General features: G+C 53.2%; 5 protein-coding genes across 5 annotated transcripts; 3 read left to right on the forward strand and 2 right to left on the reverse strand.

Annotated features, from left to right (window-relative positions):
* Positions 1–1,555: 1,555 nt before the first annotated feature.
* Positions 1,556–6,077, forward strand: GUITHDRAFT_49091 (hypothetical protein; the record flags this gene model as incomplete). The annotated part of the gene is made up of 11 exons (XM_005827009.1): positions 1,556–1,986; positions 2,075–2,195; positions 2,352–2,474; positions 2,596–2,639; positions 2,746–2,884; positions 2,935–3,048; positions 3,158–3,214; positions 3,258–3,614; positions 3,927–4,025; positions 4,336–4,492; positions 4,846–6,077. Coding segments are annotated over 11 exons (2,874 nt in total), but the record flags the coding sequence as incomplete, so codon positions are not given.
* An 823-nt stretch (positions 6,078–6,900) lies between these two features.
* GUITHDRAFT_164771 (hypothetical protein) lies at positions 6,901–9,194 on the reverse strand (the record flags this gene model as incomplete). The annotated part of the gene is made up of 11 exons (XM_005827010.1): positions 9,126–9,194; positions 8,397–9,058; positions 8,130–8,324; positions 7,932–8,072; positions 7,749–7,883; positions 7,589–7,701; positions 7,413–7,498; positions 7,318–7,364; positions 7,147–7,265; positions 7,035–7,100; positions 6,901–6,986 (listed from the first exon to the last, which is right to left on the reverse strand). Exons 1-11 carry the CDS (start codon positions 9,159–9,161, stop codon positions 6,901–6,903), a joined length of 1,686 nt encoding a protein of 561 aa, XP_005827067.1. The 5' UTR covers positions 9,162–9,194.
* On the forward strand, positions 7,078–8,147 carry GUITHDRAFT_154232 (hypothetical protein). Its single transcript, XM_005827011.1, has 8 exons — positions 7,078–7,101; positions 7,147–7,265; positions 7,318–7,364; positions 7,413–7,540; positions 7,589–7,701; positions 7,749–7,883; positions 7,932–8,072; positions 8,130–8,147. Exons 4-6 carry the CDS (start codon positions 7,478–7,480, stop codon positions 7,753–7,755), a joined length of 183 nt encoding a protein of 60 aa, XP_005827068.1. The 5' UTR covers positions 7,078–7,101; positions 7,147–7,265; positions 7,318–7,364; positions 7,413–7,477; the 3' UTR covers positions 7,756–7,883; positions 7,932–8,072; positions 8,130–8,147.
* Positions 9,195–11,244: 2,050 nt separating the features above from the next.
* On the reverse strand, positions 11,245–23,137 carry GUITHDRAFT_113825 (hypothetical protein; the record flags this gene model as incomplete). Its single annotated transcript, XM_005827012.1, has 16 exons — positions 11,245–11,340; positions 11,388–11,502; positions 11,557–11,696; positions 11,747–11,868; positions 11,920–12,031; positions 12,080–12,163; positions 12,214–12,348; positions 12,405–12,422; positions 12,477–12,569; positions 12,622–12,730; positions 12,786–12,899; positions 12,947–12,994; positions 13,079–13,190; positions 13,240–22,947; positions 22,998–23,070; positions 23,132–23,137. The coding sequence occupies 16 exons, from the start codon at positions 23,135–23,137 to the stop codon at positions 11,245–11,247; spliced, it is 11,085 nt and encodes a 3,694-aa protein (XP_005827069.1).
* A 186-nt stretch (positions 23,138–23,323) lies between these two features.
* On the forward strand, positions 23,324–27,775 carry GUITHDRAFT_164772 (hypothetical protein; the record flags this gene model as incomplete). The annotated part of the gene is made up of 25 exons (XM_005827013.1): positions 23,324–23,367; positions 23,619–23,673; positions 23,720–23,777; positions 23,828–23,891; positions 23,936–24,002; positions 24,104–24,144; positions 24,200–24,267; positions 24,321–24,369; positions 24,419–24,451; positions 24,517–24,606; positions 25,156–25,376; positions 25,422–25,647; positions 25,696–25,779; positions 25,823–25,957; positions 26,020–26,079; positions 26,128–26,222; positions 26,265–26,679; positions 26,732–26,791; positions 26,863–26,949; positions 26,990–27,009; positions 27,212–27,250; positions 27,297–27,382; positions 27,426–27,454; positions 27,503–27,551; positions 27,600–27,775. Exons 1-25 carry the CDS (start codon positions 23,335–23,337, stop codon positions 27,773–27,775), a joined length of 2,340 nt encoding a protein of 779 aa, XP_005827070.1. The 5' UTR covers positions 23,324–23,334.
* Between the last annotated feature and the right edge of the window lie 153 nt (positions 27,776–27,928).

Here is a 27,928-nt window from a genome sequence, read left to right on the forward strand (position 1 = left end):
AGGCCGAGAGACCATCCAGCGCTGCCGTTGCCTTGTTCGCCGAGCGATCCGCCAGCCACCACAGCCTCGGAAAGCGCAACGCATCATCGTCCTGCAAGAGGCCATCAGTGCTGGCGATGATGGAAAGAAAGGCCTTTGGCGGGACGTGCTGAGCATATGCATTACGATGCCCTCGGAGGCTTCCGCTGTGCTGCCGCTTGCAGTTTGCTTCAGGGCCGTGTTGGGAAACGTGCAGAAAACGGTCACCGGCGCCTTTACTGTCACTGTGGATAAAGTTCGAAGTCCCCTACATGATGATCAGAAAAGATCCGGTACGGTACAGTGAGAACCGGCCGGGCCTGTGCGACAGTCCGATCATGAGTTATTTTACTCAAAGTTAAGTTAAAGATCAGTATGAGTCATTGAGTGGCCGTCAGGGTCAAGCGGGGGCCTCCCGTACCGGGTCCGGTCCCAGCGATGACTAGTCAATCCGATGATCCCGGGCCCGCCCAAGTATCTTTGGGGATACATATGCCCCTGAAAGGTCTTGCGACTCGACTGTTTTTTCTTCTCACGGCACGGTTTTGCCTGTCGAATTCAGAGCAACAATGCGAAACAACGTCTTCTGAGCTTCTGATAAGTTGAAAAATAACAACGTTTGGCATGTCGCAGTGTTAAAACCTTCCATAGCCAGGGCAACAATGTGAAGATACTCTTTTTCATTGATATCCTAATTACTACACAAACGCAGCGCTTCACATTGTTGCCCTTGCATTCCCAGGAATTTCCATCCTTTGAGGTAACTAAAACATTCAGTCGAGTACTGAAAGCACCTTTCTTTTTACGTAACTGCCTCTGCAAGGGGTGGGTCCGTGAAAGAGGAAAGGGGGGTGATCCGATCTTTCTGCAGGATATGGAGGATGGAACAGATGGCTGTAAGCGGAAGGAGGGATGGTTGAGGGGCAGGAAGAGACGTATTGTTCGTAAGGAGTGCATGCATGTGTCGTTCACATGAGGAAACAAGGCAACCAGGGATGTAAACGGATAGCGATGTGATAGGATCACAGGATAGCATGTGATCATGGAAAAAGTCAAGTAGGAAGCGACGAGGCGTAGACGACCTCCGTGATCCCGTGGCTTCTCTCCTCACTTTCTTTTCCAGGTGTCGTTTTGTAGTCCAATGGTGACCTGACCGGTTTGATTCTTTCTTCGCCTCCGTGAACATGGACTACAGAAATCTTGTTCCATGGCATGGCAATGCGCACGGCGCAGGACCCCCTTTCCTTGCGGAATATGGCTTCCACAGTGCGCCTCACTTCATTCTTCAGCCATGGGATAGTCACAAGGGCTGAGTTGTGCTCTTACTTGACACGCTCTCTCGTGCATGATGCATGCGCCTCAGCCAGATAACTTCAGGATCGTCAAGATCCTGAAGTCACTCACGGATCCAGACAGTCGGCCTCCTTTATTCTTCCAAGGTCAGTGATGAAGCGTTCCTAATACCTGATGGTACATTGTGTATGACTGATCCTCAGGGCGCGGGAGGAGGCCTGCGAAGGGGGCTGCAGGCAACAAGATCAAGACTACAAAGTACAACATCATCACCTTCCTGCCTAAGAATCTGGCGGAGCAGTTCAGACGTCTCTTCAACGTCTTCTGGCTCATTCAGTGTGTGATATCATTGATACCCAGCATTGCTGCGTATTCAGCTGTCACGACTATCATGGGCCTGGTGATTGTGCTGGTCATCAGCATGTTGAAAGACGGGTACGAGGATTACAGGAGGTACGTTTCGGACAAGGAAGCCAACACGCAGCCGGTGTATGTGTTTCGAGATGGGAAGTTCGAGATGATATTTGCGGAGAATCTCCTAGTTGGAGACATTGTTCGTGTTGAGAAGAATCAGGTGTTTCCGGCGGACATGGTCATGGTTTCAAGCTCGGACCCGTCGGGGATCACCTTTGTCGAGACGTCAAACCTGGATGGAGAGAGGAATCTCAAGCGCATGTGAGTGGAGGGGGAGAGATGTGTCAGTGCTACCTGATGGGGGAGGAGAGATGTGTTTGACTGCTGGGTCACTGTCGTTTGCTTCTAGGTATGCTCTCGATCATACAAAGTCGCTGCAAGACGAGGCCTCGCTCCTCAATCTGCAGGGCGAAATCTTTGTTGAGAAGCCGAATCCTTATCTTTATGAATTCACTGGACAATGGAAGATGGTATGTTGATGTTGAAGTCTTGTTCAGGCATGTAGTCTATCTGATGGGATGTAGAGTCATTTTCCTCTCTGTGATCTTGCTGGGTATCCAGCATTTTGCTAACTTTTCATTTCCGTCCAGCCGCACACGCACGTGCAAAGCGTGTCGAATGAGCAGCTTCATGATTCACATCCTTCGCATGACCTTCGCGCCATGTTCCCCATCTCCGTCGAGAACGTCTGTCTGCGCGGGGCTCGTTTGAAGAAGACAAGCTGGGCAGTCGGGATCGTCGTGTATGCGGTAGTTTTGATGTGATAAGATTGAACCTGAGGAGGAAGCAATGATGTGACAACCTGAATGATGAAGATGATGCCGGAACAGACTGTCTCCCCTTCACTGACATGTTCTCTTGCTCATCCAGGGGATGGAATCCAAGCTTGCAAAAAACTCAAGTGCCGCGAGAACGTGAGCATTTCGTTTCCGATATTTCTCGCTCCTCCTCCTCCTCCTCTGCTCTGAGCTTCTCTTCTCAGAACATCCTCACCCTTCTCCTCACCCTCTTGTGCTACAGGAAATTCTCCACGATGGACAAGACGCTGAACTTTTGCATCGCCATGCTCTTCGTCTTCCTCACGATCCTGTCCCTAGCCCTCATGGGAGGATCGTACGCTGTCGCTCCCTCTACAAACAACTACTTCTACCTGCAGAACGTCTCTGCCTGCTCTTGTCCTGCATGTCGAAGATGACGAGGATGTTACAGGCCTCTCAGAGCAGCCAAAACCTCTTCCTCAACTTCTTCACCAACTTGATGCTTCTCAACACCTTCATCCCCCTGTCTCTCATGGTCACGCTCGAGGTTTCCATCTTCCTGCAGGTCTTGTTGAGAGGCGGAAGATGAGGAGAGGAGCAGAGCAGAGCAGAGGGGAGGGGAGGAGGATTGGAAAGCCGGGGGAGGGAAGGGGAGGCTAACACAACTGTGGCAGTCTTTCTTCATGCAGTGGGACGATGACTTGTGGTCTGAGGAGCGAGGAAACATGCGGGTGAGGAGAGAGAGGCAGGAGCCTGGGTTTGATGTGCGAGTAGGTGTTGACTTCTAACCTCAACTCCGAGCTCGGCATCATCGAATACGTCTTCTGTGACAAGACGGGAACGCTTACCAAGAACCAGATGGTCTTCAAGGGCTGCTCCGTGTACGGCCGAGTTTTCTCAGAGGTCATGGACGGTCAGCTTGCAGAGGCTATGGGGAGTCAGGAGACGACGCCGCAGCTGCAGCGATCCCTGCTCACCTTCATGGAGGCTCTTACCATCTGCAACGACGTCGTTCCGGAGATATCCAAGGACATCGACAGCACGCTTGACCTCGCCTCCTCTGACCCGACGACCTTCGTCAGCTCCAGCCCAGACGAGATCGGCCTTGTTGAGGTCTCGATGAGCGCGCTTGTCCCTGCCATGCCTCTGATGCCTTGACAGTGTGCGGCAAAGAATGGTTGGAGGTTGTTTCATCGCGAGCCTTCACATGTAAGTTACCGCCTCCTCCCTTCGTCCCTCTCTGTCTATCCTCTGCTTTTCCTTCTTTCCAACTGCTCTGCTCCCCTATCTCATCGTATCTTCTTTCTCCTCTCACCTTTTGTCACCATCCTCTCCCCATTCCTTTTCTCCATTTCTTCCTCGCCCCTCATTCCATTTCTCTTTCTCTTTCCTTCCTGTCCTCTCCTTCTCCCTTCTGATCGCCCTCGTGTTCCTTCTTTGCAGGTGATTATCCTGGATGACAACGGTCGAACGATCGAGTACAAAGTCTTACATGTCATCGAGTTCACACCTGAGAGACGCCGTATGTCAGTCCTGATTCAGGTCAGACACTGATGCTTCGAATGTCAAATACTAGGAAGTGAGGGGCTGGGAGGTCCGATGGGGTGTATGTAGCAACAAGAGAGGTCTTAGTGATGTGATGAAAGGAAAGTGGGGAGGAATAGAAAGTGAGAAAGTGAGAGAGGGAGAGAGGAAGGGAGGGAGAGAGGAAGGGAGGGAGAGAGGAAGGGAGGGAGAGAGGAAGGGAGGGAGAGAGGAAGGGAGGGAGAGAGGAAGGGAGGGAGAGTGGAAGGGAGGGAGAGACTACGTAGAGTGAGGTATAATTAACATAATTCTGAATTTTTGGTTTCAGAGAAAGGATGGGACAAGAATGTTGTTGAGCAAAGGGGCAGACATGGCCATGCTCCCTCTATGCAAAGACAACACAGACGCAGCAGTACTCGAGAAGATGATGAAGGTGATGAAAACATCTTTCTGCCTTTTCCCGTTTTGCCGACCCTTTCGACCTTGTAATTTCCTCCAATGCTTATTACATATCCTTTTCCTCCTGTCTTATCGTCATTTCATAACCTGTATTCTCGCATCGCTATCAACGTCTCTTTCTCCTCGTCTTGTCTCAACTCATTAACATCTCTCATCCAATCTTTCAGGATTCCGAACATTTCGCGACCGAAGGATATCGAGTTCTCATGATTGCTGCGAGAGAAATCTCAGAAGGTGCTCCTGCTCCTGCTCCTGCTCCTGCTCCTGCTCCTGCTCCTGCTCCTGCACTTCCTACCAGATTATTCCTTCCTCTTCTTCACCTACCTCCTCTTGCTTCTGAACCTCCAAGCTTTTTCTCCTTGCCTTACGAACGACTCAGATGAGTTCATCGCCTTTGAAACCTCCTTCCTCCGCACCAGCAGCTTGTTCGATCGCCGCAAGGAGGAGGTAGCGCGGCTCTATGACACCCTCGAGAGGGATCTTACCTGCCATGGCGTGACGGCGGTTGAAGACAAACTGCAGGAGGAAGTGCCGGAGACTGTCCAGTACCTGATCCGTGCGGGCATGCACGTATGGATCCTGACGGGAGACAAGCTTCAGACTGCCCTGACCATCGCCTATTCCTCCTCCATCATCTCCTCCGACATGGCGCTCTCCGTCATCGACTCGTCCACCTGGGAGGAGCTGGAGCAGGAGCTGAGGAGAGCGAGGGAGGAGCCGCCGGGGCCGCAAGGGAAGGCACTTGTGATAGGAGGAGCCGCTCTCGCGCTTGCTCAGACGAGAGCGGAGGAGGAACTGGTTGCGCTCTGCCAGGCATGCACAGTCATCGTCTGCGCCCGCTGCGCTCCCGTGCAGAAGGCGCAGGTGGTGGACCTGGTGATTCGGAAGCTCAACAAAGTCTCGCTAGCCGTGGGGGATGGAGGGAACGACGTTCCGATGATCCTGGCGGCCAACGTGGGCATCGGCATCATGGGGAACGAGGGGATGCAGGCGGCTCGGTCCTCCGATTTCGCCATCGGGGAGTTCCGGCACTTGAAGAAGCTGCTGGCAGTGCATGGAAGACATTCCTGCCTGCGCACGTCGGAGCTGATCAAGTACTCCTTCTTCAAGAACATCTGCTTCTGCTCCCCCCAGGTTGTCTACTTCTTCTACACGCTCTTTTCCTCCACCACCATCTACAGCGCCTGGATCATCCTGGGGTTCAACATCATCTTCACCGGGCTTCCTCCCTTCGCTCTCGCCATTTTCGAGAAAGACCTGACGCATGACGTCATCTCCCTCTACCCCGAGCTCTACTGCACCAGCGACAGGAAGCAGCCCCTCAGCCTCTGGTCCTTCTTCGTGTGGGAGCTTCAGGCTTTCCTCCAGGGCGTCGTCCTCACCCTGGGCATCATCTACTCCATGGCGAGCTTTCAGACTGCCCCCTACGTGGAGGACGGGAAGGTCGCGAGCGCGGACGGTGTCGGGATGCTGCTGGCAGAGGCGGTTGTCTGGGCTGTGACGCTCAAGATCATCGTGTTCCTGCGGCACTGGACCATCATCACGCACGTTTGCATCTGGCTCTCCCTCTTCGCCTTCTACATGGTCCTCCTCATCCTCAACACCTTCTTCTGCCCTCTGTCTGCCTTCGGCGACTCGAACCCTGTCTCCACCTGCGGGACTGTCGACAACGAGGTGCTCAGGAGCACGCACAGCTGGCTTGTCGTCATCCTCTGGGTATTTGAGGCTGCTTGCTCGTCCCCATTCCCCCATCTCCTCTCTTCCACTTGCTCCTCCGCCCGCCTCCCCTCAACATCGCTTCTCCCTTCCAGCCCCCCCTTCACTTCCCTCTTCCCACCTGTCCTCCCGCTCCCCCATCTCATCAGGCTGCCTACAGGTGTCTGTCGTGCTGCTGTCGGATGTCGCCGTCGCTTACATCAGGAGAACTTTTTATCCTCAACCATGGCAGGCAAGATTTGCAGTCTCAATCCTCCTCTCCATGACGTGCCCGTAGATCCTCCAAGAGGAGCTGATCCTCAATCAGGGAGCTCGTCTGCGAAGAGCGACAGAGTGAGTGAGATTCTTCCTCCTGCTACGATGCTCGTGACTTGTCGCAGTCCAAGTCAGCTGCCTGTCGTTCATTCCCCCACTACCGCCAGCCTGGCATACATCAGCTGAGCAACCGACCAAAATTTTCCTCCGCTCCTTCCCTTCTTCTCTACTCGCTCACCATCCCTATCTTGTAAGATTGTATGCTTCACCACCAATGTAAAAAGTCCTAAAAGCTCCTGTCTGTTTATGAAAACATTGAAGCCATCCTGTTCTACATTTGACTGCGATAAAAAAGAAAGATAAATGATGCAAAAATTTGCGCTGCTGTCCTGCCGACCTGCTGCCCTGCGGTCGGCAGGGCGAAAACACAAAATTTGAGAGGGTGGAGGGCCAGCCGAGAGCTTCACTGCATGAGGACGATTAAGGGGTTGACATCAGTGAACACTTGAGAGGAAGCAATCTCCATAGACGGCACCAAGATCGGCCCTCCTGCACTCAACGATCAATACAGGGACGAGGATGCTGCCCTGGTCGTACCTGGGAGGAGAGGAGGGGTGACGGGAATGGCTCCCATCGCTGCGATGGGTTGAAGAGTGGGAGAGCCTTGGAGCATCGTCAGAGGACAAGGACAGGGAGGAGTCTCTTTTACCTGAATCCACTGTAGGAATGTTTGGGTTGAGAGCGCTCGCGATGATGCGAGGGTGGGGCCCGGTGGGAGGGGACATGTTTTCAAGCACGTGCCATGCGCTGGAAGAGAGAGATATGCTGCTGTAGATCGACTGGTCAGAGAAACTTTGATCTTCATCAGAAAGAGATGCACCTGTTGGACCAGTCGGGGGATCCATACATAGGAATCACAGCGTTGGACTGGAAGACAACAAGTCAAAATGGTTGTCTGCAGTGCACGGCAATCACCTGTATGCTGGTGCTGCGATGAGCATTGTTGGCAGGGTGATTGCTCGAGGCAACAGGACTTGTCCATGCTCTTTGTGTTGGTCCAACTGAAGTACTCTGTGGAGTCCATGAAGTTCCGTGCAAATTTCCTGGGGTCATGAGTGAATCTGCCGCCTACTTCACATGGAGCGAGTAACCTTGTGTACTCGGCAGAGGCTCGGGGACTCGGTCAAGCCTTGGGTAATCTTGAGACAACACACCGAAGGAGGCCGGGTTGGAACTTTGGCCTGGTGAGGAGGACCCGATCGAACTGGAGCAGTAAGTGAGCATTGGTTGCTGAGAAGCGAAACAAGAGACCTCGTAGTCTGCCCTTGACCAGCAGGGATCGTATTCGTATGAGGCAATTCACTCCCGTCCTCGTTTCTTTGCTGCAGCGCCTCATTGGCCCTTTCCAAGAGCCTTCGGTATACCTCCTCAGTCAACACCGGTATCCTTGATTGAAGAAGATCAGGAACAGCAAGAATCTGACAGAAAGAGTACCTAGCCGCTGACGATGATTGATGAGCTTGGGATTGGGAAGCATCTGAACCATCTCCTTGTACTTGTTGAAGCGCTTCGTTGGCTCTCTCTAGCAACCTTTGATATTCTGCCGCAGTCAGGACGGGAATGTTGCTGGATGGACTGAGGACAGACAAGACATGTTACAAAGGATTCAAATCAGTCTGGAATTCAGCTCACCCTGAGCTTTGAGAATTCAGAGCATTATTCGGCGCAGGCCTGAAGCCGTTGGAACTTTGCGGATTCTGAAGGTTGGTAGGATTGATGGGATTAAGGTTGCCGTTCACGTTCGGAAGAGAGTTTGGTATTGGAAGAGGCCTTGCATTCATGTTTGGAGGTGCAACATTGTTCAATCCATTGGGCGGTTGCGGAAGGCTGCTATAAATATTACATCGTGAAAAAAATATGATGAAAAAGAATAAGGAGAGTATGACATGGGAAACAGACCTGCTTGGACCTTGGATCATAACAGGGCGAGTGGTGGTGGTTGTAACAGTCTCATAGTCGCTACCTACCTCTGAACGGACTTCTACCGTTGTCGTGCTAGCAGGAACCCACTGTGTTATCGGCATCCACTCGATCGTTGTAGTCCTCGTTATGATCACTTCACGTTGCTCTGTTGGCGCAGGCGGTGACAGCTCGTGTCGGCACTTGGGGCAAGTTGTCTTCATACTTAGCCATCGCCCAACACACTCGCTGTGGAAGAAGTGTTGGCACGGGAGAACCATGACTTCTTCGTCATCTTCATAGCCGCACTGACATACTTCACATAGCCTGTCGTCCTCCTCCGTGTCGATTTGAAGACCAGGTATGATGAGTCCTGCAGAATGCGGGCATCCTTTCTGGGCATCAGTCGATTCAGACTTGTCTTTCGCATCAGATTCCTGCTTCTCATTCTGTTTCTCAAGCTCCCGAAGTATAGCATCTGCATATTTCATGCGACAGGTATCTCGGTCTAGCACCTCCTGGGGGACACCAGTAAAAACATCATTGGAAGACTCCACAGCTCCATTGAGAGATGCTATGACAGAGTTTGCATCCGAAGAGCGGATGTAAACCGGAGCCAACGGCCTGTGGTTAGGATGCGAGGTGCCTTCACCTCGTAAACCCTGGAGACCCACAATCAGCTCTATTGCAAAGGATGTAACACCAAATCAAAGTTGAAGTGACTTTCACCTGCTGATTGCGGTGTTCTTCTCGACTATCTGTCATTTTCCAACGCTCGCACGGTTAGAAGCCTCAACTGAGAACATTCAAGTCAGTCCTTGCAGCCTTGCAACAAGTAGGGACATTTCTTGTCAAGTCTGTAATGCCTGGGATAATTTTGGAGGCTGTCATCAGCACTGGTACTGATATGCGTGAATAGATGTGAAATCATTGATCGTGTATACTTCTTTGATCCTCAACAGCAAACAAGAAGCAACAACATCTATCTTCGTGCTTAAGATGCAGACAGAGAAAAGCAGCATCGAGGACAACTTGAGCACGAGAGATGGAAGTCATGCAAAGGTTGGTCCACTTTTGATATGCACAGCTTTAGCTCATTCAACCAAAACAACCATGGAGTCTCATATCAGCAACAATATAGCGGCAGGGGGAAGCAGTTTCGAGGTAAGTGCATCGAAATGTACCGAAAGCGCCTTCAGCAGAACAAACTCTGTGTGAGAGGAAAGATACAAGAGGTTTGAGAGGTGAATGAATGTGGGACGATGAAGATCATCAATTGTGTTCAATGATATGGCGATGAGCGAGGGTGATGGTAGAAACAGTCCTTAGGATCGTCATGAAACCGCTCCTGAGGGTTGCACCATTGCGATGCGCTAACCCTAGGAATGGGGACAGGAGGGCCCCAATTAGTGGGGTGGGGTGATCAATCACCCATATCTTTGATATCCAAAGTACCGGTACTGATGATTGAAAACGAGTCAATCGGTGCCTTTCGGGGGTAGGGGGTAGTCTTCTCATCGGGGTGATATTTACGAGATCTCTAATGGGTAGATGGTGGGGGTGATGAAGGGGCCACAAGGGGGTGAGGGACGGGCATGGAGCTGGGGGGTAGGGTGGTTGACTCCGTCAGGTTTGAACGCCTTTGGGTGGGTAGCAATGTCGGTTGTTCCAAGGGGTGAGGGTACTTTTCGCGGGAAAGAGGGGTGATTCATCTGGAAGGGTATTTTTTCAATAGCAAGATAGGGGTGGTCATGTGAATCATTGCATTTCCTCAAGAGACGCACCACCTACCTACCACCTTGACAAACGTACCCCTACCTGTCCAGGTCAAACGTCAACCATCCGACTGTACCCCTGATCATATGACTACAGCTCAGCTATCACCTACCGGTACTTAACAGTGCCCACCCCCGTCATGGGAACCCTCCACAGATGTCATCTCCAGTCCTGTGCCTTTTCACGCAAAAAATCCTTTAAAAAAAAGCAAGGACAACCACCGGTACTTGCGAAATATATTACAGGGGTCCTTGTATCTTGTGAAGGGAGGTCGGTATGGTTGCGGCCATGGGAGGTGGTGGGGTTGTGTCCTGTCGGGGGTGGGGTTCCGAAGGAGCGAGGAGGGGTGGGGTAGAAGCAGGTCAATGTGTGCAACGAAGAGGAAATATCCGATTTGTTTTCAAGGTTCAAAATATTTTTTTATATCTTGAATTTACAGAAACATATTTGAGTCTGCGCAAGATATTTGGAAAAGAGTCCCGCGGGGCCGTTTAAAAAATATTTTAAGAAGTTCTTTTTCGAGCGAAACCGGCACATCAATCGAATGAAATCGAATCAAACCGCATGTTCCCCTGCAAGCGGCCCGCCCGGGCCGCCCCCCGGCCCCCGACTCTCAGTGTTAGTGAGTCACCAGGCTGACCCGACGGTACCGTCGGGGGACGGAGCACAACTGGCAAGTTTGTTAGACTTGTACTAAGCCAAAGTAATGCAGACATCATATCGACATCAGGTGCAACAAGCCAGCCTTCATGAGTCACAGTCGGATAGACCGTGCTGTATGCTTAGCACTGCGTCTGAGGGCGGCCGGCACCGAAAACACAATTGGTTTACAGGTGCCGGGCGGCCGGCAGTACTATGCATATCGGATCAACACACCCGCTGGCCACCGTTTTTGTTAGCTCGGCGCTATCTGACTGGCACGGCTGGCATGCGATCCATCAGACCGCCAGATTAATTCGGAAGTCCGACTGGCCGAGTCGAGTCTGAGCAGCCCTTTCATACTGACGGTTTGCTGACTCTCAGTGAGAGAGTTCAAGAGGTATTTACATACTAGTACAACATGATCTACCGACTACTTGTCAGTGACGCCGTGCGGGTCCATGCCCTTGAGACGCGCGTTGACCTGGTCGAGGATCTTCTCGGAGTTCTGTATGATCCCCTCGTGAAGCTGTTGCCGCAGTCTGTCAGGAGCGAAAGATCGCGCGCAACCCTTACCATCCCAACTATCGTCTCTCTCTTGCGGATCCCAAGCCAGCTCAAGATCGTTATGATGTCAATCGGCACTTCACTGATGGCCGCGATCGGTGGTTCAAGCTTGAACTTCAAGCACCTTCATCAGGATTGTGAGCCTGAGCCCCGCGAGACACGACCGCATTTGGCGCACCTGTAGTCGAGCTTGAGGCCTTGCGTCAAGTTCTTCTCACGCTGCAATGAAGATCGACTTTGAGATTCTGAGAGAGGAGAAAACAAGTCGTTCAGAGGAGGATGATCGAAGTCTGAGGACATGTCGTCTCTCCTTGAGTTCTGAAGCTTTCCGTCAGTTCTCATCATCCAGTGCAGACGCAAGGAAAAACCTTGTATCGTTTGAACAGCTGCTGTAGATACTCGTATTGATAGAAGTCCACATTGACCTCGATGGGAGATTTGAAGTTTGAGTCGAATTCACAATGAACAAGTTTCGAGCGGTTTTTGCCACCTGCAAAGAGCATCAGACGCCACAAGCAGGCTGATGAGTACAAATGATCACCGCTACAAATCTGTATGGTAGACAAATCGATCGTAATGTCGGGAATGTGAACGATGTAGTCAGCGCCAAGATGTCGCATAACACCCTGCTTGATCCTGTTGCAAGTGATGTCCTGGTTGCAAGAATCAACAGGAGGGCACCAAACGACACGTCAACTGACCTTGGAAGGCGGGCCTTTGCTTACTCGTATGACATACACCATGTTTGCTTTCAGTTGCAAGAAGCGATACATATCAGATTCAGCCTTGGGACAAGTCAGCGCAACATTTCACGTGAGATAGTCCTTTATCCTACCAGGTTCTCTTCCATCTGGAAGTTCAGAACAACATCGTGGATGGATACTTGACAACACTGAACACCCTCCGCTATGCTGCTGTCGAAACAGGTGACGTGTATCTCTTCACCTACGATGGCAATCGCTCCCATCACCTGCAGGAGGGATCAGAGAGCCCTGGACTCCTCCAACAACAGGGATCCCTCCTCACCATCTGTCCTTCCGAGACCTGAGTTTGACTCGGGTGCAACGCTTCCTTGAATGATTTCTTCCTCTCCTTCACCTGTGTCTCGTACTCCGCGTCCGTCGTAAACGCTGAGAAGGATCTTGACAGATGTTGATGAGCATTCTTCCCAGCTGCATCTCCATTGGGGGCCTTTAGAAAGGACCAGTGAGTAGTGGGGGAGCGAACAAAGACCAAGAGGAACCTTCCTAGCAGTCTTGTTGCTTGTCTGGAGGGCAGATGACATTCTCTTCCAGATGCTCATCAGGGTCGGAGTTGTCTCACTTGAAACGTGAATCAACAGACGAGAAAATCTGAAATGATCCATTAGTTATATCTGAGGAGGTAAGTGTGGATGCTCTTCAACACCTCAGGAGCAGCTTGGAAACAGGATCCCCTTCGTGCCCATGACCTGGGAAGCTGCTGTTGATGGCTGCATGCGTGTCGTTGGACCTGAGCTCAAGCACTTTGGAGCCATCCAGGCTAAGAAAAAGAATGTCAAGAGATCTCGCGATCAGTGTCGGATGGACCTCAGGTCGCAGAAGGCGTACTTCGAGCCAGCGATCAGCGACATTGCTCTGAGGTGCCATGTTGTTTAGAGGAAGGCAAGCAAACATATGCATGACTGGCCAAGCAAACATATGCATGACTGAGGTCATCACCTGTTCATCTTCTCGTCCGGCTCCGTCTGCTTCAAGAAGTATCCTTGCTGAAGAGCGCTCGCGATCTTCAAGAGAGAATCGTCTCTCATGGGGCTTTCAACTCTGATCATATCTGGTGTAACCAGGTCACAACTCTCCGCTTGTTCCAAGTCAAATTTCACCGAGAGTGCAGGAGGCGATGCCTTCCTGCTGCTGCAGCCCCGCCTTGTCTCGATCCAGCGATCCCTTGTCGAAGTAGAAGGTGATGGGATGGGCCCTCCGCTCGTCCATGCCGGGTTTGTTGCTCAACCTGGCATGACCTAGGGGATGCTCGACGGCAACGTTGCACTCCTTGACTTGCACAGACAAGCGAAAGAAAGATTTCTTTCGCTCCTTCACGCGCGAGATGAACGAACGACGTGGAGCGACGAGGTTGCCAGCTTTGTGAGGAAGGGAGATGTTCTTGCCAGCAACCAACCAAGATTCAAGCAGCGACGAAGCATTGAACATGGATCGAATGTTGACAAGGCCCTTCACTGAGACCAAGGTCGCGATGAACGACGTCAGCAGCTGATTGTTGTTCTCGAAGGAGGTGGCGGATGCCGAGATGCCTTGGAAGCTGACGTAGGAGTCAGGATGAGCTCCTTCCCTCCTCACCATGGTCGAGTCGATCTGTTGCTGGACAAGTTTGAACGTCACCTGCTCCACGTTGAGGCACAGGTACCTCCAGACTCCATCCGCAAGGTGCATCGTCCCCTCCCGAAGTTGCTCCCGCGAGCTGAAGCAGGTCATGAGGTCGAGCTTCTGGATGGAGAGGACGGCGAAGAGATCGCGATTGTCGAGCTCGGGCTTTCCTGACTCCACGGCTGACAGTCTGACGTCGAAGGACGCGAACCGCATGGAGTAGACCGTCCTGTTCATCAGCATCTTGATAGCGCCGCGCTGCTGTCCCTTCCCTTCGCTCCTTGCGGATCGGGCTTCAGGAGTCACAGACAGAGGAGGGCTGGACTTTGAGGCTTGAATACGACTCGTGTACTGCGAATGCAGACTGAGGACTTCATTGAGAAAGTCGAGGACGAGGGGAGAAAACCAGAGCTCCCGTACGTTTCCCTGCTTATCTCGAGGCATGCGCATCTCACAGACTATGAGGGTGTCCGGGAGGCTGAAAACTTCCCCGTCGATATCAATCTGCGAGTTTCCTTTCCACCTCCAAGGGATCTGAGAGTTTTCTCTGTCCGCCTTGCCTCCGAATCCCTTCATAGCAAAGAACAACTTGCCGCAGGCCGCGATGTCAAACTCGGGGAAGGGAACGCAAAGGAGAATGTCAGGCTCCTCGTTGCTATCAGGCTTCTTGGGTGCGACTTTGTGCCTCCTCCGGGTGTCGCTTCCTGCTTTGTGATAGATGGTGAGGATGCCCGTCGCTGAATGAAGCGACAAGTTCAACTTCACGCATCTGAACTTCTTCTCAGACTTCAAGTCCATCAGCCTCAGCGTGCTTCTCTCCGCCGGCTCCGTCGCTGCTTCCTGGTCCTCCTCGACGTTGTCGGGGTCGGGTGATTGTTGGTAGTAGGGAGAGTCGAAGGCTCTGTGGATCCCCCAGGAGTTGTGGAACTGAAAGAAGCTCTCGACCGTTTGCGAGTCCATCTCCATCTCGAAGGAGGGAAGCGACATGACTAGACAAACTTCGAGCTCCTCGTACGCTGCTCCTGTCGGCTGCTTGGCGATGAGACTGAAATCGCCCGAGGCCTCTTTCAGGATGAACCCGTTAGCACTCAGCAGCTTTCTCAGATGATCGTAAGACTGCAGGCTGTCAGGAAGCTTCAACTTCTCGGACGAGAAGCCGACAGCAAGGTTCTGGAAGTCCAGGTGTGACAGCATCATTCGGTCGAAGGTGGAGGACGAGGACGAGGACGAGCTCTCTGCACTGAGGTCAATCATATGCAGGCAGGCTATCAGAGATCGAGCGTTGTGCAAGCCAAGCCTGTCCTGTTGCTGTTGATCTCTTATCGACAAGAAGCTCTGGAAGTAATCAGACGCTTTCGCCTTCTCGTCGACGGTGAAGCAGAAATCGTTGGAGATCTCATATTCGTAAACCATGGAGATCACTGTCTCCCGCAGCTCGACATGCAAGTAGATGTTGTTCATCAAGCTCTCGTGGTTCTTGTTCATCAGGCGGCTGCCGGCTGCTGTCTTCCCGGAGTTGACCATCCGCTTGATCGACTTATCCAGGGCCTCGAGGTGAATCGCTTTCCTCTGCTCCTGGTATGCCTTGTATGCCTCGACGTAATGGTTGCCAAACTCTATGAACGTCCGCACGCAACCAGGACGTGCGACGATCGTCGTGTTCCTGATAAAGATGGAGAGCTTGTGAGGAGATCCGACCTTTTCCTCTCGTGACGGCAGCCAGGTCACCACGTCCTCTTGGAGGTCCGACGACATCGCCGTCTCCCCTGCGTAGTTCTGCACCTTGAGGTTGGTCGTCATCTGAGCTTGGATCAAGTTCTTTTTCTGCTTCCTCTTGGGACCTGACGCGCTGGCGTCTCGAGGGGTGGAGGACGAAGCCTTCACGGAGGTAGAGGTCAGTGCCAGGGTGAAGCCGTCCAGGGCAACCCTCCACATCGATGAGCTGTGAAGAGACGAGCTGGGCTTCAGCTCAGCCTGCACGGAGATCAACCCCGTGTCCAGCATGAGCGAGGCAGACGGGGAGGCAACTCTCAGCCGAATGCCCATCATCACAAAGGTGACGTGGAAGGTGATGCGAGATAGAAGCACCCGAGAGTCGCCGGAGGGAGAGGAGGAGTACCTCTTGGCGTATTTCTCAGCTTCCTGCAGGAAGACGTCGATTTCGTTCTTCATCGTCCTCTGGATCTCCAGGAGATGATTGAGGATTTCAGCTCGGACCTCGTTGCACACCTGCTCGACAGAGACCAGCAACTTGATCTCACTCACCTCAGTCGCCCTGCCCTCCGTCCTTCTCTCCCCTCCCTTGTGCAGCCTCCCGTCAAACGCGGCCCGGCCTCCGTTGGTAAGGACTTCCGTCACCAGGTGAATCTCAGGGAGGGCGATGGCAGGATGCCTGTCCTTGCCCCCTCCCTGCTTCGAGCTCCGGAGGTTCCCCTTGTGGACCCTCATAGTGATCAGCGAGTGCGCTTGACGGTTCATCGATTCTCTCATCACTTCATCGTAGTCGCACAGGACGTATCGGCGCCAGGTTGTGCTGAGCCCGTCAGCTATGACGTAGTTCAGGGAGACGTCTTGTAGAACCTTCACGCTAGCGCGCAGACTCTGCACACGGAGGATGAGCTCGAGGACCGAGTTCCCGTGACCCCCCTGGCCTCCCCCGTCCAGTCCTGAACGGATAGACGCGATCTCAATCTTGTTGGAGGGAGGGAACCACGCGTAGACGAGCTTCTGGAGCAGGTTGCCATCGACCTTGTTGAGGGAGACGTCGAGGACTTGGAGCTCTTTGATGTCTAAGATCCCTCCCGTCTCCTCGTGCTCCTGCTCCGTCACTGCAGCCCTCATAGTTTCCTGGAAGTTCTTCACACCTGCAGCGCCCTTGGTCTGCTCGGATGATTGACGAGCAGGGAAGACTGAGCAAGTCTTGACGGACAGATTGATCTCCCTGCCGACGATCGACCCCAACGACGAGAACTCGTCCTCTGCTATCTTCTCAACTTTGACCTCTATGGTCTTGATCTGTGACGAGACTCCCGTCTTCATCTTCTTTCCCTGCTGCTCCTTCGCGTCCCCAACGTCGGTGAGCAGGAGGGAGATGGGCGACATCACCAGCATTACCCGCCCGACGTGAGGGAGGTCGGCACACAGCTCCACATCAAGTTGGCAGTAGACGTGGATCTTAGTGTTGGTCTTCCTCCTCCTTGTTTTGGCTGTTTCCCCCTCCGACGGCTTCGCAATCAGGTCCGACAGCAAGTTGCTGATCGCCAGGGCGTTCTCAACGGCCGAGAAAGAGGGCAGAGAGTTGCTCCTCCCGTGGGCTGCGAGACCTCTCATCCCCCTCATACACTTCTTGTCCCCCTGCGTTGAGAGGGCGGCGGCAAACGTCATTGGCTCCTTCCTGGTGTCCTTGGGCATGTCCACCCGTTTCAGAACCCCCTGGATAGGAAGCACCACGCACACATCGCGCTTGCTCTTCTCTTCCGCCTCTCCGTTCCACTCCACCATGTTCTCCTTGAACGACACGATCCTCTTGCTGGACTTCACAGTCTGCGCCTCCTTCTCGAGGTAGGAGGAGATCACCCCTGATGCAAACCGTCGGCCGACCCTCCTGCACACGGTCGAGACCGTCTCGGCCATCTCAGCAAAGAGAGGGAAGATGTGGATGTTTATCTTCTTGCATTGCACGTTGGCGATGATGCTCAGGTCTCCTTGCCTGTTCGCTCTCAACGAGCTGGGAACCCTCCTCTCCGCTGATGGCTGCGAGCTGAACATGTTCCCGTTCACCGTCACCTTGGTATCCAGGATCTGCAGGCAGCTGATGTCGTTGGCCTTTCTGAACGCCTCACTGGAGGAGATGTCGCTCAGATTGAGTGACCGAAGCTCCTTCTCTGACCCCGCCAGAGAGCATCCAGGGGGAAGAGTGAGGACAGTGAACTTGGGGAATGAGGCAGACACGACGCAACTCCAGTCTGAGACACTCGCTTCTTCTTCCTGGCTCTTGAGCTTGCATGCACCGCAGACAGCCTTCAGAGTCTGTGGGGAGACAAACTCCCAGGATTGCGGCAACTTCAAACAACTGTTGAGCTCCTTGATGTCATGACCTGAGCAAGCCCGAACAAACGTCACAACGGAGTGATAAGAAACTTGTTTCGACAGCTGGGAAGCAATACGCCGGTAGTCCTCGCTGGTGTGTCGTTGCAGATTCTTGATAGCTTGCGGAGACTTGAAGCGACTGTCCTTCCAGTTCCTCGGATCGTCGCTCTTGCTCCTTCTGAGGTGAGAGAGGTTCAAGTTGGGGAGGTCGTGTGAGGAGTCGGTGGAGAAGGAGTTGAACGACGACGTTCTGTTCAGCTGGGAAGTTCGGACAGTGTCAGGCACAGCCTGATCGATGAGCATGCCGATGTTTCGCTTCATGATCGAGGTCCGTTGCCTGAGGTTGTCTTGAAACCGTTTGACAATCTCCGCGTACATGACAAGGAAGGGCAGCAGGGAGGCGATGCAGGTCTGATCCATGGCAGACAGGACGGCTCCGACATTCAGCTGCCAGTCATCGACCTCTGACACATCTGCTATCACCGTCTTGTTGAGGCTCAGCGTGAGGCCTTCGACAGAAACGATGAGCAGGTGCCGCAAGCTCTCATCCTCCTCAGCTCGGAGGAACGACTCTCCGATGACCCTGTGCATCATGCTGCTGGGCAGCCCGACTTGCTCTCTCAAGAAGGACCTGCTGTACCCCTGCATGCAGAAGAAGCAAAGAATCTTCCTCATCGAGAAGTCGACTGCAATCTTCTTCTCCTTCTTCATCGCTCCCTCCTGCTCTCCGTTGACGTTGGACTGCTGAATGAAGGGATCCTGCCATTCTGACAGGCTTATCTTCGACTTGATCGTCTTGAAGCCGAAGGCAAGGACAAGTTTGCTCAGCACCTCGTCCTCTTTCCCATTCTCCCTCTTCTTCCTCATCTCTGACCTCACGTTCCTCTGCTCAGGAGCTGTCGCCTCGTCCTCCGACAGCTTGAACAGTTTCAACTCCGTCCCATCCACATTCACCACCACCGTCTTCCTCCTCTCGTGCAAGGCGCTGAAGGCGTATGACGCAGACGGCGGAGAGTTCGCCCGCTTCATCCTACTCAAACATCCCTCCACAGAGCTGGTGAGATGAGGAAGGTTCTCTGCTAAGGAGAGGAGCTTCAACAGGGCTATGTCGCACACGCTCGCTTGCACCAGCCCTGCTGACACACAGACTTGCTCTTCCACAAAGACGTCCTCTGACTTCCCGTCCTGGTTCAAGGAAGGGAGCTGCTCGTGCTGCAAAACCTTCCACCCGTTCACCCTGACCGTCTTCTCCCCGAGAAGCGTGTCTAGTTTCCTGTCGTAGTCATCCATGAATTGATCTTTGACGCGATCGAACTCCTTCTGGTCAAAAGTAGTGAAGGACTTAGGATGGAAGGGAGTGTACAGTCTCAACTTCGCCATCTTGACCGTCGCTGCCTTGGTGTTGGCACAAGAACAAGAGAAGTTCAGCGGGACTACCTCGTATGACGTGGAAACTTGACCCGAAAACTCTTCTCTCTCCATCAAAGTGTCCGACACTTCTCGGAAGTCATCATCGCTGTCAAGGAGCGACCCGTCGGACGTTGAGAAAGAGGAAGCGTCGTCTGCAGTGATGAAGTCCGCAGCCGTCGTGTACACCTCGGAGGAGGGAGTCTTGGAGAAGGAGCGCTCTGAGATATTTCCTGGCCTCCCCCCAATCTTCTGCTTCTCATTTGCGATCACGTCGGCAAGCCTTCCAGTCTGCCTGTCGTTCTCAACCAGGAAGGTCAACTGGTTCTCGGCGTCCTCTTTTGATGTCGAGTACTTCTTGAACAGCCTGATCACCAACGAAGTCTGCACCCTGGCGAGCTCATAGCAGAGGGTGTTGGCATTGCAGGAACGATTCGGGAGGAGCGTGTTGAACACGTAGAACGGGTCCTTAGCAGCATCGCACAGGACAAGCTTGCACGAGGGTACCTGAACGATCTTGGCTGCATGATGCTCATTACAGACGAGCGAGTCGCCCTTGACCTGCAGACCCTGAGACAGCTCGAGCTGGATCTTGTAGGAAGGGTCCGTGAGAGTGAGCGAGACGACGTCGACTTGGCAATCTAAGATATCGTAGGAGAGGCGACGCTGCCACAGTCTGCCTGGAACGACGTCGGTCTCGATGTTAAGAGGACGGTGATTGGACGACAGGAGCTGCTGGAAGAAGCCGAGCAACGACTGGAACTGAGTAGGAGACATCTCGCCATCGCACCTGCCGCACATGATCCTGGTGGATACATGATAGACCAGCTGCATGGGATAAGACCCGAGGAGCTTCTTGTGGTGCAGCTCGATGCCGTCAATGCGCACAACCCCAGCAGAGCCCGGGCTCCTTGGTTTCTCCCTTACCTTGTCAGATGGACTCTTGAAGTGGAGGGAGGCCGGTGAGACGAGCAGGGTCAGGTCACTCTGTTGAGTTTGGTTGCGGATCTCGATGATGACTTCGTTGACATGTGCCGTTGCAAACGACTGCTTCCTTGCGGTGATGATCTCGTGCTCGGGGAGCTCTAGGGAGACATCGCACAGGGTGATGCGCAAAAAGGTTTCGTTCTTGTTGGGAACCTGCTGATCCTGCTTGCGGAGAAACTGTTTTAGGAAGGTCTTCTGCTGCTTGTGATTCCAACCCCAGATGCCGTTCTTGTCCTTGGTAGCATTGAACTCCTTCCTTGTGACGGCGATCGAGCAGGACCCGAAGTAGTTGTTGATGAAGTTGCTGATGGTAGAGAGTGAGTGCCCGTGGGCAAACAGAACTACTCCATCCGCATCGATGTAGATCGAGGAGTTGTCGATATCAGCATAGCCCTTCCCGTTCCACTTGTGGCGGAGGACGCTTCCTGATACCCTCAGGCCCCTCCCCTTCAAGAACTCTGGGAGGGGGCCAGAGATGAACTGCGAGATGCTCCGAGGAGCTTCTTCCTTCATGATCCCATTCAGGCTCTCGACAGACACCACATACTGAGTCTCACTTTTCATGGCCTGCAAGACATCATTGCAAGTTCGGGTCTCCACCCTCAGCGACTTCGCCCTGAGCATCAGGATTGCGTTGTTGTCATCGTCGGCAAAATCGTTGACGACGTTGTCTTCGTTCACGATCAGGTTGACCTCAAGCTTGCCATCCATGTCCACAAACACTTTGACGATGTTGGGCATGAAACGCGCAGGGTCCACGTTAGCTTGCACTCCAGGAGGCTTCCAGATCCAATCGGAGATCAACGAGGCAATCAGTCTGTCATGATCTCTGAGCAGAATCAGCCTGCTGTTCGTGCTCTTGATCTTCCATGTGATCGTTCTTAGGTCGTTGTACCTCTTCCCGGACAGGACCGAGACGCTCAACTTGAACTTGGAAGCTTTCCAGAACACATTCTGAGACTTGACACTGACGATGCTGGTCGAGATGGACACATCTTCTACGAACTCAACATCCGTGAAGTTCTCGTGGAGAGATTGCTGCGAGTAGTGGAAGGGGACGAAGTTGTTGACAACAACGACCAGGGGGAGGGAGTCCACTCTGTCTCCCGGCAAGACTGAATTCAACACGTACTCCTCCTCCTCCTCCTCAGTCGATCCATCCTCAGACTTCTCGAAGCTCGTCTCCGTCGTCTCTGACGATGAAGTCCCGTCCTGCTCTAGAGCTTCAAGGTCCGAGTGCGACCCTCCTGACCCTCCTTCCTCCTGCTGTTCGACTCCCTGGTCCTTACGTGGCGCCTCTGCACTATCCTGATCCTGCCTCCCTCCCCTCCCGAAAGTCTCGAACACGTCAGACGGGCACGATCGCCCGTCCTCCCTCGTGGTTCCGCTGAAGAACTTTAGGAAGGCGTCTGACTCGAGGTAACGAGTGTACGAGGATCTAGCGTCTACCTTCCTGCTGCTGGACTCCCTGCTGAACGGCAGCTTGAAGCGGACTGATCCCCGGATCTCAACTCTCGTCCTGAAGCCGCATCGATCTGACGTGTAACCTGCCTTTGCCCTCCTCGTTCGCCGCTCCTGGAAGTCAAATGGGAAATAGAAACTCTGAAGAATCGCCCTCTGCCTGTCTTCCCACGGTCCGTAGACGATCGTGGGATGTACGACTGTCAGTCTCAGGCCCCTTTCAAGATCCTGCACATGCTCCATTCCACAGAACTCCAACGGCTCATTCACTTCCCTGCGGAACCCTGACAGGTGGTCGTAGAACTTGAGGTGGATCAGCTGACTGGACAGGATCTCCTCGATACCCTCCCTCGACTTCACTCTCCCGCTGCTGTTCGTTCCGCTCTGCGCTCCTATCTCTGCCCTGCTCTGATCGTCGTTCTCACCCCCTTCCATCGAACTTCTTCCACAATCTGACATGTTGTCGTTGCCGTCCACCAGGTGCTGAAGGAACGGAAACGCGTCCTTGAACCCGGCAACCATGCCGTGCCACACGTGCGAAGCTTCCCAGGAGAAGAGGTGGGAGCGAAAGGTCCTGCGAGGGTCCCCCGGCCGGAAGAAGTCCTCTTGAAATCCCTCGTTCTCGCATACCTTCACCTTGACGCCGACTATGTCCAAGTCAAGCTCAACACGGCTACAGAGCCTCTTGTCCTGGTGCAGAGCAAACTTCCCCTTGGCCGCCTCGAATCCCAGGATGACCATGGTCGGTAAGCTCGGGTTGCCGATAGTGATAGTCCCCATGTTGATTCTGATCCCGATCATGCGAGCAAGCCAGAAGATCCCTGAAGCCCTTGGCGGGAGGCTCTCCTCGATCTCAACGGTCTCGTTCCTTGATCTTCCCAGCAGCTCTTCGAGGATGTTGTACTTGGCTGTGTTGTTGACAAGAGCGCATTCCAGCCCACTCAGATTGAGAATCATCGTCGTGCCGTCCCTGGCCCACTCCCGCCACCAGGCGATCGAAAGGTACCCACTTACAGCTCGAAAGTTCATGTTCGGAGTTGATATCTTGATCTCTCCTACACTGATGCACCCTCTCAGCACAGCAAAGTGGATGCCCTTGATGTCGATTAGAACGTTTCTGTGAAAGACCAGGTGGTTGAGAAGAAAAGATATCAGGAAGCCTATCAGGCGAGAAGAGAAGAACAAGAAGAACACCATCCATGCTGAAAAGAGAATGCTGAAGCCTACAAAGTTGTAGACATCATTCTGGTCTAGAGCCATGGCTGCCGCGTTCGCAGTTACGGAGTTTACAGCTCTACGACCGTCCTCTAACAGTGCTTGCCACTGGCTGGAGTTCGATCGGATGCCCACTTCTCTTCATGGCCTCTTGTCTTCACCATCATTGCCTAGTGCAGTCATGGATCTCTCCTCGCTCCTTCAGCACGTCTCCTCAGCCTCCCTCCCTACCTCCATCTTCTGCGTCGAAGCTTCAGTGCTGATCCCCCGTCAGCAAGGAGATTATTCTTCATTGTTTCCTCCGGTCGGAGGAAGAATCCGCGATTGCCGGTTGACCACTGATCCTGTATGAGGGGCATCCAGCAGGCATCCAGGGCAATCAGGGCAATCGAAATAGTGGGGATGAGGGGCACACGACTCTTCACTGGCGCGGAATGCGGAGCTACGGGACCATTGCTCCTGGCATGGTGAGCATGGGGAGGAGAAGATTTTGGCGGAAAGAAGAAGAATGCAGATATGATCTCCTATTCTATGCTCTGTCTTCTTCTTCCACCGCCGAATCCTGCAAGAGAAATGAATCATGGCATCTCAACTTCTTTTGTTGTGTTCGCTGTTTGTCACGTTATCTGGATTATGAGCGATAGTTTGCGTCCACGTTGTGATACTTGGACGAGCAATTTTGTTGTTGTATTTGGGCTATGTTGATATGGTTGGGCAGGAGCTCGCTCAGCGCTCTTCCTTCTCCTTGAGGAGGGGGGCTGTGGCTATCGCAGGTATGGTCAATGTTCCCACCGATTCCAGCCTGAAGCCTGGTTGCAGTGTCTTTCTTGGCTGTTCTTGCTCTTGCTCATGTTGCCATCAACGACAACTCCAGAGCGTAAGCGTGACATGTCGCACCATGTTCGCCAGCTGACGCGACAAATGAAGCTCTGTCCTCGAGTACCATGGTGCCTTGAACCCAATGAACAACCCAGCACTCGGTACCAACAAGGTAACTTCCTGCGATGAGGGATGGCAGAGGTGAACGTGCACAAGGGTGGCCTCGGTACCGGAGAATACAACTTCATCAATGGAGAGAATCCTGATGCGCCTGAACATCCAGGTTGGACAGATCCAGTCCCTGTGACCACTCTGTTGAGTTGTTTTGCTCTTCCTATCATATTCAAATCCATCTGCGCCCTTTGACACGTTGTATCGTCACAGCTGGATATCAGTGGGCTACCACTATGACGGCCAACGGCCCGGTAAGCCTCAGCAGCTTCAGCAGGTACAGAAACTGACACGTCGTTTCAATGGCAGGAATACGGACATGGAAGCGACTGGATCTATCAGAATGGTTGGGAGAATCCTGGACCAGGAACAATCAAGTGAATAGCGGAGATGTGCTGACAAATGTTGTTGTTGTTGATCGCTGTGTTAGGGGTCCGTCGTCCTACTACTATAACGAGTATATGGACGATGCTGACACGGTGAGATCGAACGATTCCATGTTGCCTGCTCTCTGATTGAAGTGGACAGGCTGTCGGCGAGAACGTTCCAGAGGAAGACCTGGTAAGATCAGCTTGCTGGGAGCATGTGCGAAAGAACCTGTCAGTGATGTTTGATCGCTTCTTCAGGAATACAATGAGAACCAGGTCGACAATGAGAGGTCTCTCCCTGACCACAGCACCTCCAACCCGTACACCTATGCTTCTTCTCAGGGAGTGGTGAGGCTCTCGTTTGCCGTTCCTCGAAACCTCGCGTCATCTGAGCTCGTGTGACTTTTTTCCAGCTCACTGGCCCCAACGGCGTGGATCAGATCTTGAACTTTGACGACTACCTCATGAATTCCAACGGAATTTATTGAGGAGATATGAAGAAGGATTGTTATTAGGTGTCAGTGAAACTGACGAAATGTCCATCATGTCCCCCTCTACGGAGTCCCTCTTTCTGTGACGGTTGACATATGCGGTTTACATACCGGCGGACTGTTTGCTCTGGTAGGGAGGATTATTGTCAACCTCGTGTCTTGGCTGATACCACTGTAGAGAGCTAATCTCTGATGCTTTGAGGTCTCTGTTCACTGACAGAATTCCATCCTTGAAACACTGAGTAGTGTCCGTACATCATCACCCAGAGTCTGGCAGCCTGAGAATAGCATGATCGAGTTGGTTGAAGGCTCGTCGCTACATGGCACTCATGGTTGGACAGCAACCCCATGACTCGCAGAAGAAGACTCAACTTCTTCCTGTGACCATGACCGATTTACGCTGGAGTATCGGGCCCGCCTCAACAAGGGGGCCGCAGGCATGGCAAGGGAGCGAACGCTGAAGGAGGTGGTGAAGGAAGGGTTGTACGTGCTGTACTGGATGAGCGCTGCTCAGCGAACAAGAGAAAACCATGCTCTGCAGCACGCCATCTCCATCAGCAACCACATGCAGAAACCTCTCTGGGTCATCTTCTGCCTCTTCGAGAAGTACCCCGAGGCGAATGAGAGGTGAGGGGCGGGTGGGGAAGTTCAAGGGCTGACCTGTCCGGGCAGGCACTTCACCTTCATGGTAGAAGGGCTACGAGAAGTTTCCTTGAACCTGCAGAGGCAGGGCATCAAGTTTACAGTCGTCAAAGGAAGGCCACCCGATCCCATCCTTCTGCTTCAAGACAAGTCCTGCTGCACTGTGCTCGATTGTGGGTATACAAGGACAGTGCGAGGGTGGAGGAAAGAACTTCTTGCCAAGTCATCAACGAAGATCGTCCTCGTTGAGGGAGAGGTGAAACAACAATCGTGTTCGAGCACGCCAATTCATTGACGTGTACAGGTTGTTGTTCCAACTGATGTGGCGTCCAAAGTACAAGAGCCGGCGGCAGCGACTTTCAGGCCGAAGGTTTCAAAGTGGATCGACGTGAGACTTGCCCTGTTTGAAAGCTGTCTGAGCTTCAGCACAGAAATATCTGGTCTCTGCAGGCGAGCAGCGCGTCTTATTCCCTTCGGTGGACATGGACTTTGAAAGCAACTTTGACAAGCATGACGATCTCGAGCTGATGGACATGAGCTTGCCTCTCGACGAGATCATGAGCAAGGTAAAAGTATCCCTGTCACTCGGCTGATTGCTCATGTGTGCTGCGCATGCGAACTCGAGCAGCTGGTGGTGGATCGGACTGTACCTCCTTGCTCCTGCTTCCTCCAAGGAGGAGAGACGCGAGTGAGTTGGTGAAGGATCGTGCTGTCAGAGTGATGGAGATCCTGCAAGGCTGAAGAGCTCTTGTCAAAGTTTTTGACTTCGGGAGCTGACGGAAAGGCAATCAATGAGTACCAGCTGAAGAGGAACGATCCGAGCTTGCGCAAGTAGCTGCGCCTGTCCTCCGATACCAGCTGACCAGTGCCCAGGCAGAGCCATCTGTCTCCTTACCTTCAGTTCGGTCAGATCTCTCCCGTTAGAATCGCAATGAAGGCCAGAGAGTTCGCCTCCAAGTTCCCCGAGCACAGACAAGACGTCGATGTCTTCCTCGAGGAGCTGATTGTCCGACGAGAGTTCGCGGTCAACTTCGTCCTCCACAACCCCAGCTACGACTCGTCAGTTGCTCCCCCACTGGTCCCCCACCTGACGACACTGACCCTGCCTCGCTCAGACCTTTGTCCCTGCCTGACTGGGCGCGAAGTGGCCTCGGGTCCAGGGCTCTCCTCCTCGAGCTCTGCTGACTCATGCCCTAGGGACCACGCTCACGAGAAGCGGACGCACACGTATACTGAAGAGCAGCTGGAGCAGGGCAGGACGCACGATCAATACTGGAATGCTGCTCAGGTGGGATGGGATGCTGGTGGAAGTCTGCTGGAGTGCTGACCAAGCTCATCAGTTCGAGATGATCATAACGGGGAAGATGCATAACTACATGAGGATGTACTGGGCCAAGCAGGTCTGCGAGGGGAGAAGAGGGGAGAGGAGGGGAAGAGAATGGGAGCGGAAGCTTTTGATGTCCGGTTGCAGGTGATCTTGTGGATGGACAAGTGGGAGGATGCGTATAGATTCCTGGTGGCTCAGAACAATAAGTGGGAGCTGGATGGAAGAGGAAAGGTCGCGGGGAGATCCTAAGGGCGACTGATTGTTGCTTCAGGGGCGAACGCCTTTGCAGGGGTAGCATGGTGCTTCGGGCATGCAGACCGGTACCTCCTCCTCGACACTCCTCCTCTCTCCATATCTTTCGAGCTGTCTCCCCCCTGGTTCATCCGTTCCCGCCACCTCCCCTCCCCTCCACCTCCTCCCTTTCCTCTTCCTCGCCCTCCCACATCGCTCATCCCCTCTCCTCCCTCGCTGCTCTAAGGAGGAATCGTCGCAGGCCCTTTCCCGAGCGGCCCGTGCTGGGTCCAGTGCGATGGTGAGGAGTATTCGAGGTCTCGCTTTTTGATGGGCGGCGATGGCAGCATGACGGCGGGTGGCCTCGAGAAGAAGTTTGACGTGTCGGGGTACCTGAAGAGGATCGAGCATCTGCGAAAGGGTATCGACGAAGGTAAAGGAGCACGAGCACGCCTGCCTATGACTCTTGGCGACAGGTCGAGTATTTGTGATCCCCGAAGCCCTGGTAACCCTCTCCCTTTGATCTCAAGGCTTCTGAGTGTCTTGTCTGCAGAAGTTCGTGCGGCTCGCCACAGTCACGTCCTTCTTCTCTCCGGGAAAAGGTGAAGGCTCTCCTCCTCCCTCCCCTCCGTGAGCTGTGGGTGTAGCAGCAGCATCTTCTGCTGGAGAAGGGTCTCCTCAGGCTCGCAGCAAGAGAGCATCGAGTGAAATCGAGGATACCAGTCGCAAAGTTGCACCCAAGCGAAAAACAGAGAAAGAAGCGATCAAGATTCCACGTCCTCCTTCACAACTTTCTATCTCTGACATGTTCCGAAAAAAGACATGATGCGAAATTAATGGTCATATCAACTTCTCTAGTGCTTCAAGAGGAGAGTTCATCAGACGAGGCAGGTCGCACGAGGAGAGGAACCGGAATCATGTAGTTTATGTGACATGTTAGTGATAGCTCTTGATTGCATCATTTCCTGTGCATCTCCTC

The sequence above is a fragment of the Guillardia theta genome (genome assembly GCF_000315625.1).
Source record: "Guillardia theta CCMP2712 unplaced genomic scaffold GUITHscaffold_70, whole genome shotgun sequence".
NCBI lineage: Eukaryota > Cryptophyceae > Pyrenomonadales > Geminigeraceae > Guillardia > Guillardia theta.

Coding starts and splice junctions, on each gene's coding strand:
- GUITHDRAFT_154232 (XM_005827011.1), top strand. CDS start 7,478: ATGCTCTTTGTGTTGGTCCAACTGAAGTACTCTGTGGAGTCCATGAAG. Junction 7,541..7,588: donor TGAAGTTCCGTGCAAATTTC/CTGGGGTCATGA, acceptor GGAGCGAGTAAC/CTTGTGTACTCGGCAGAGGC.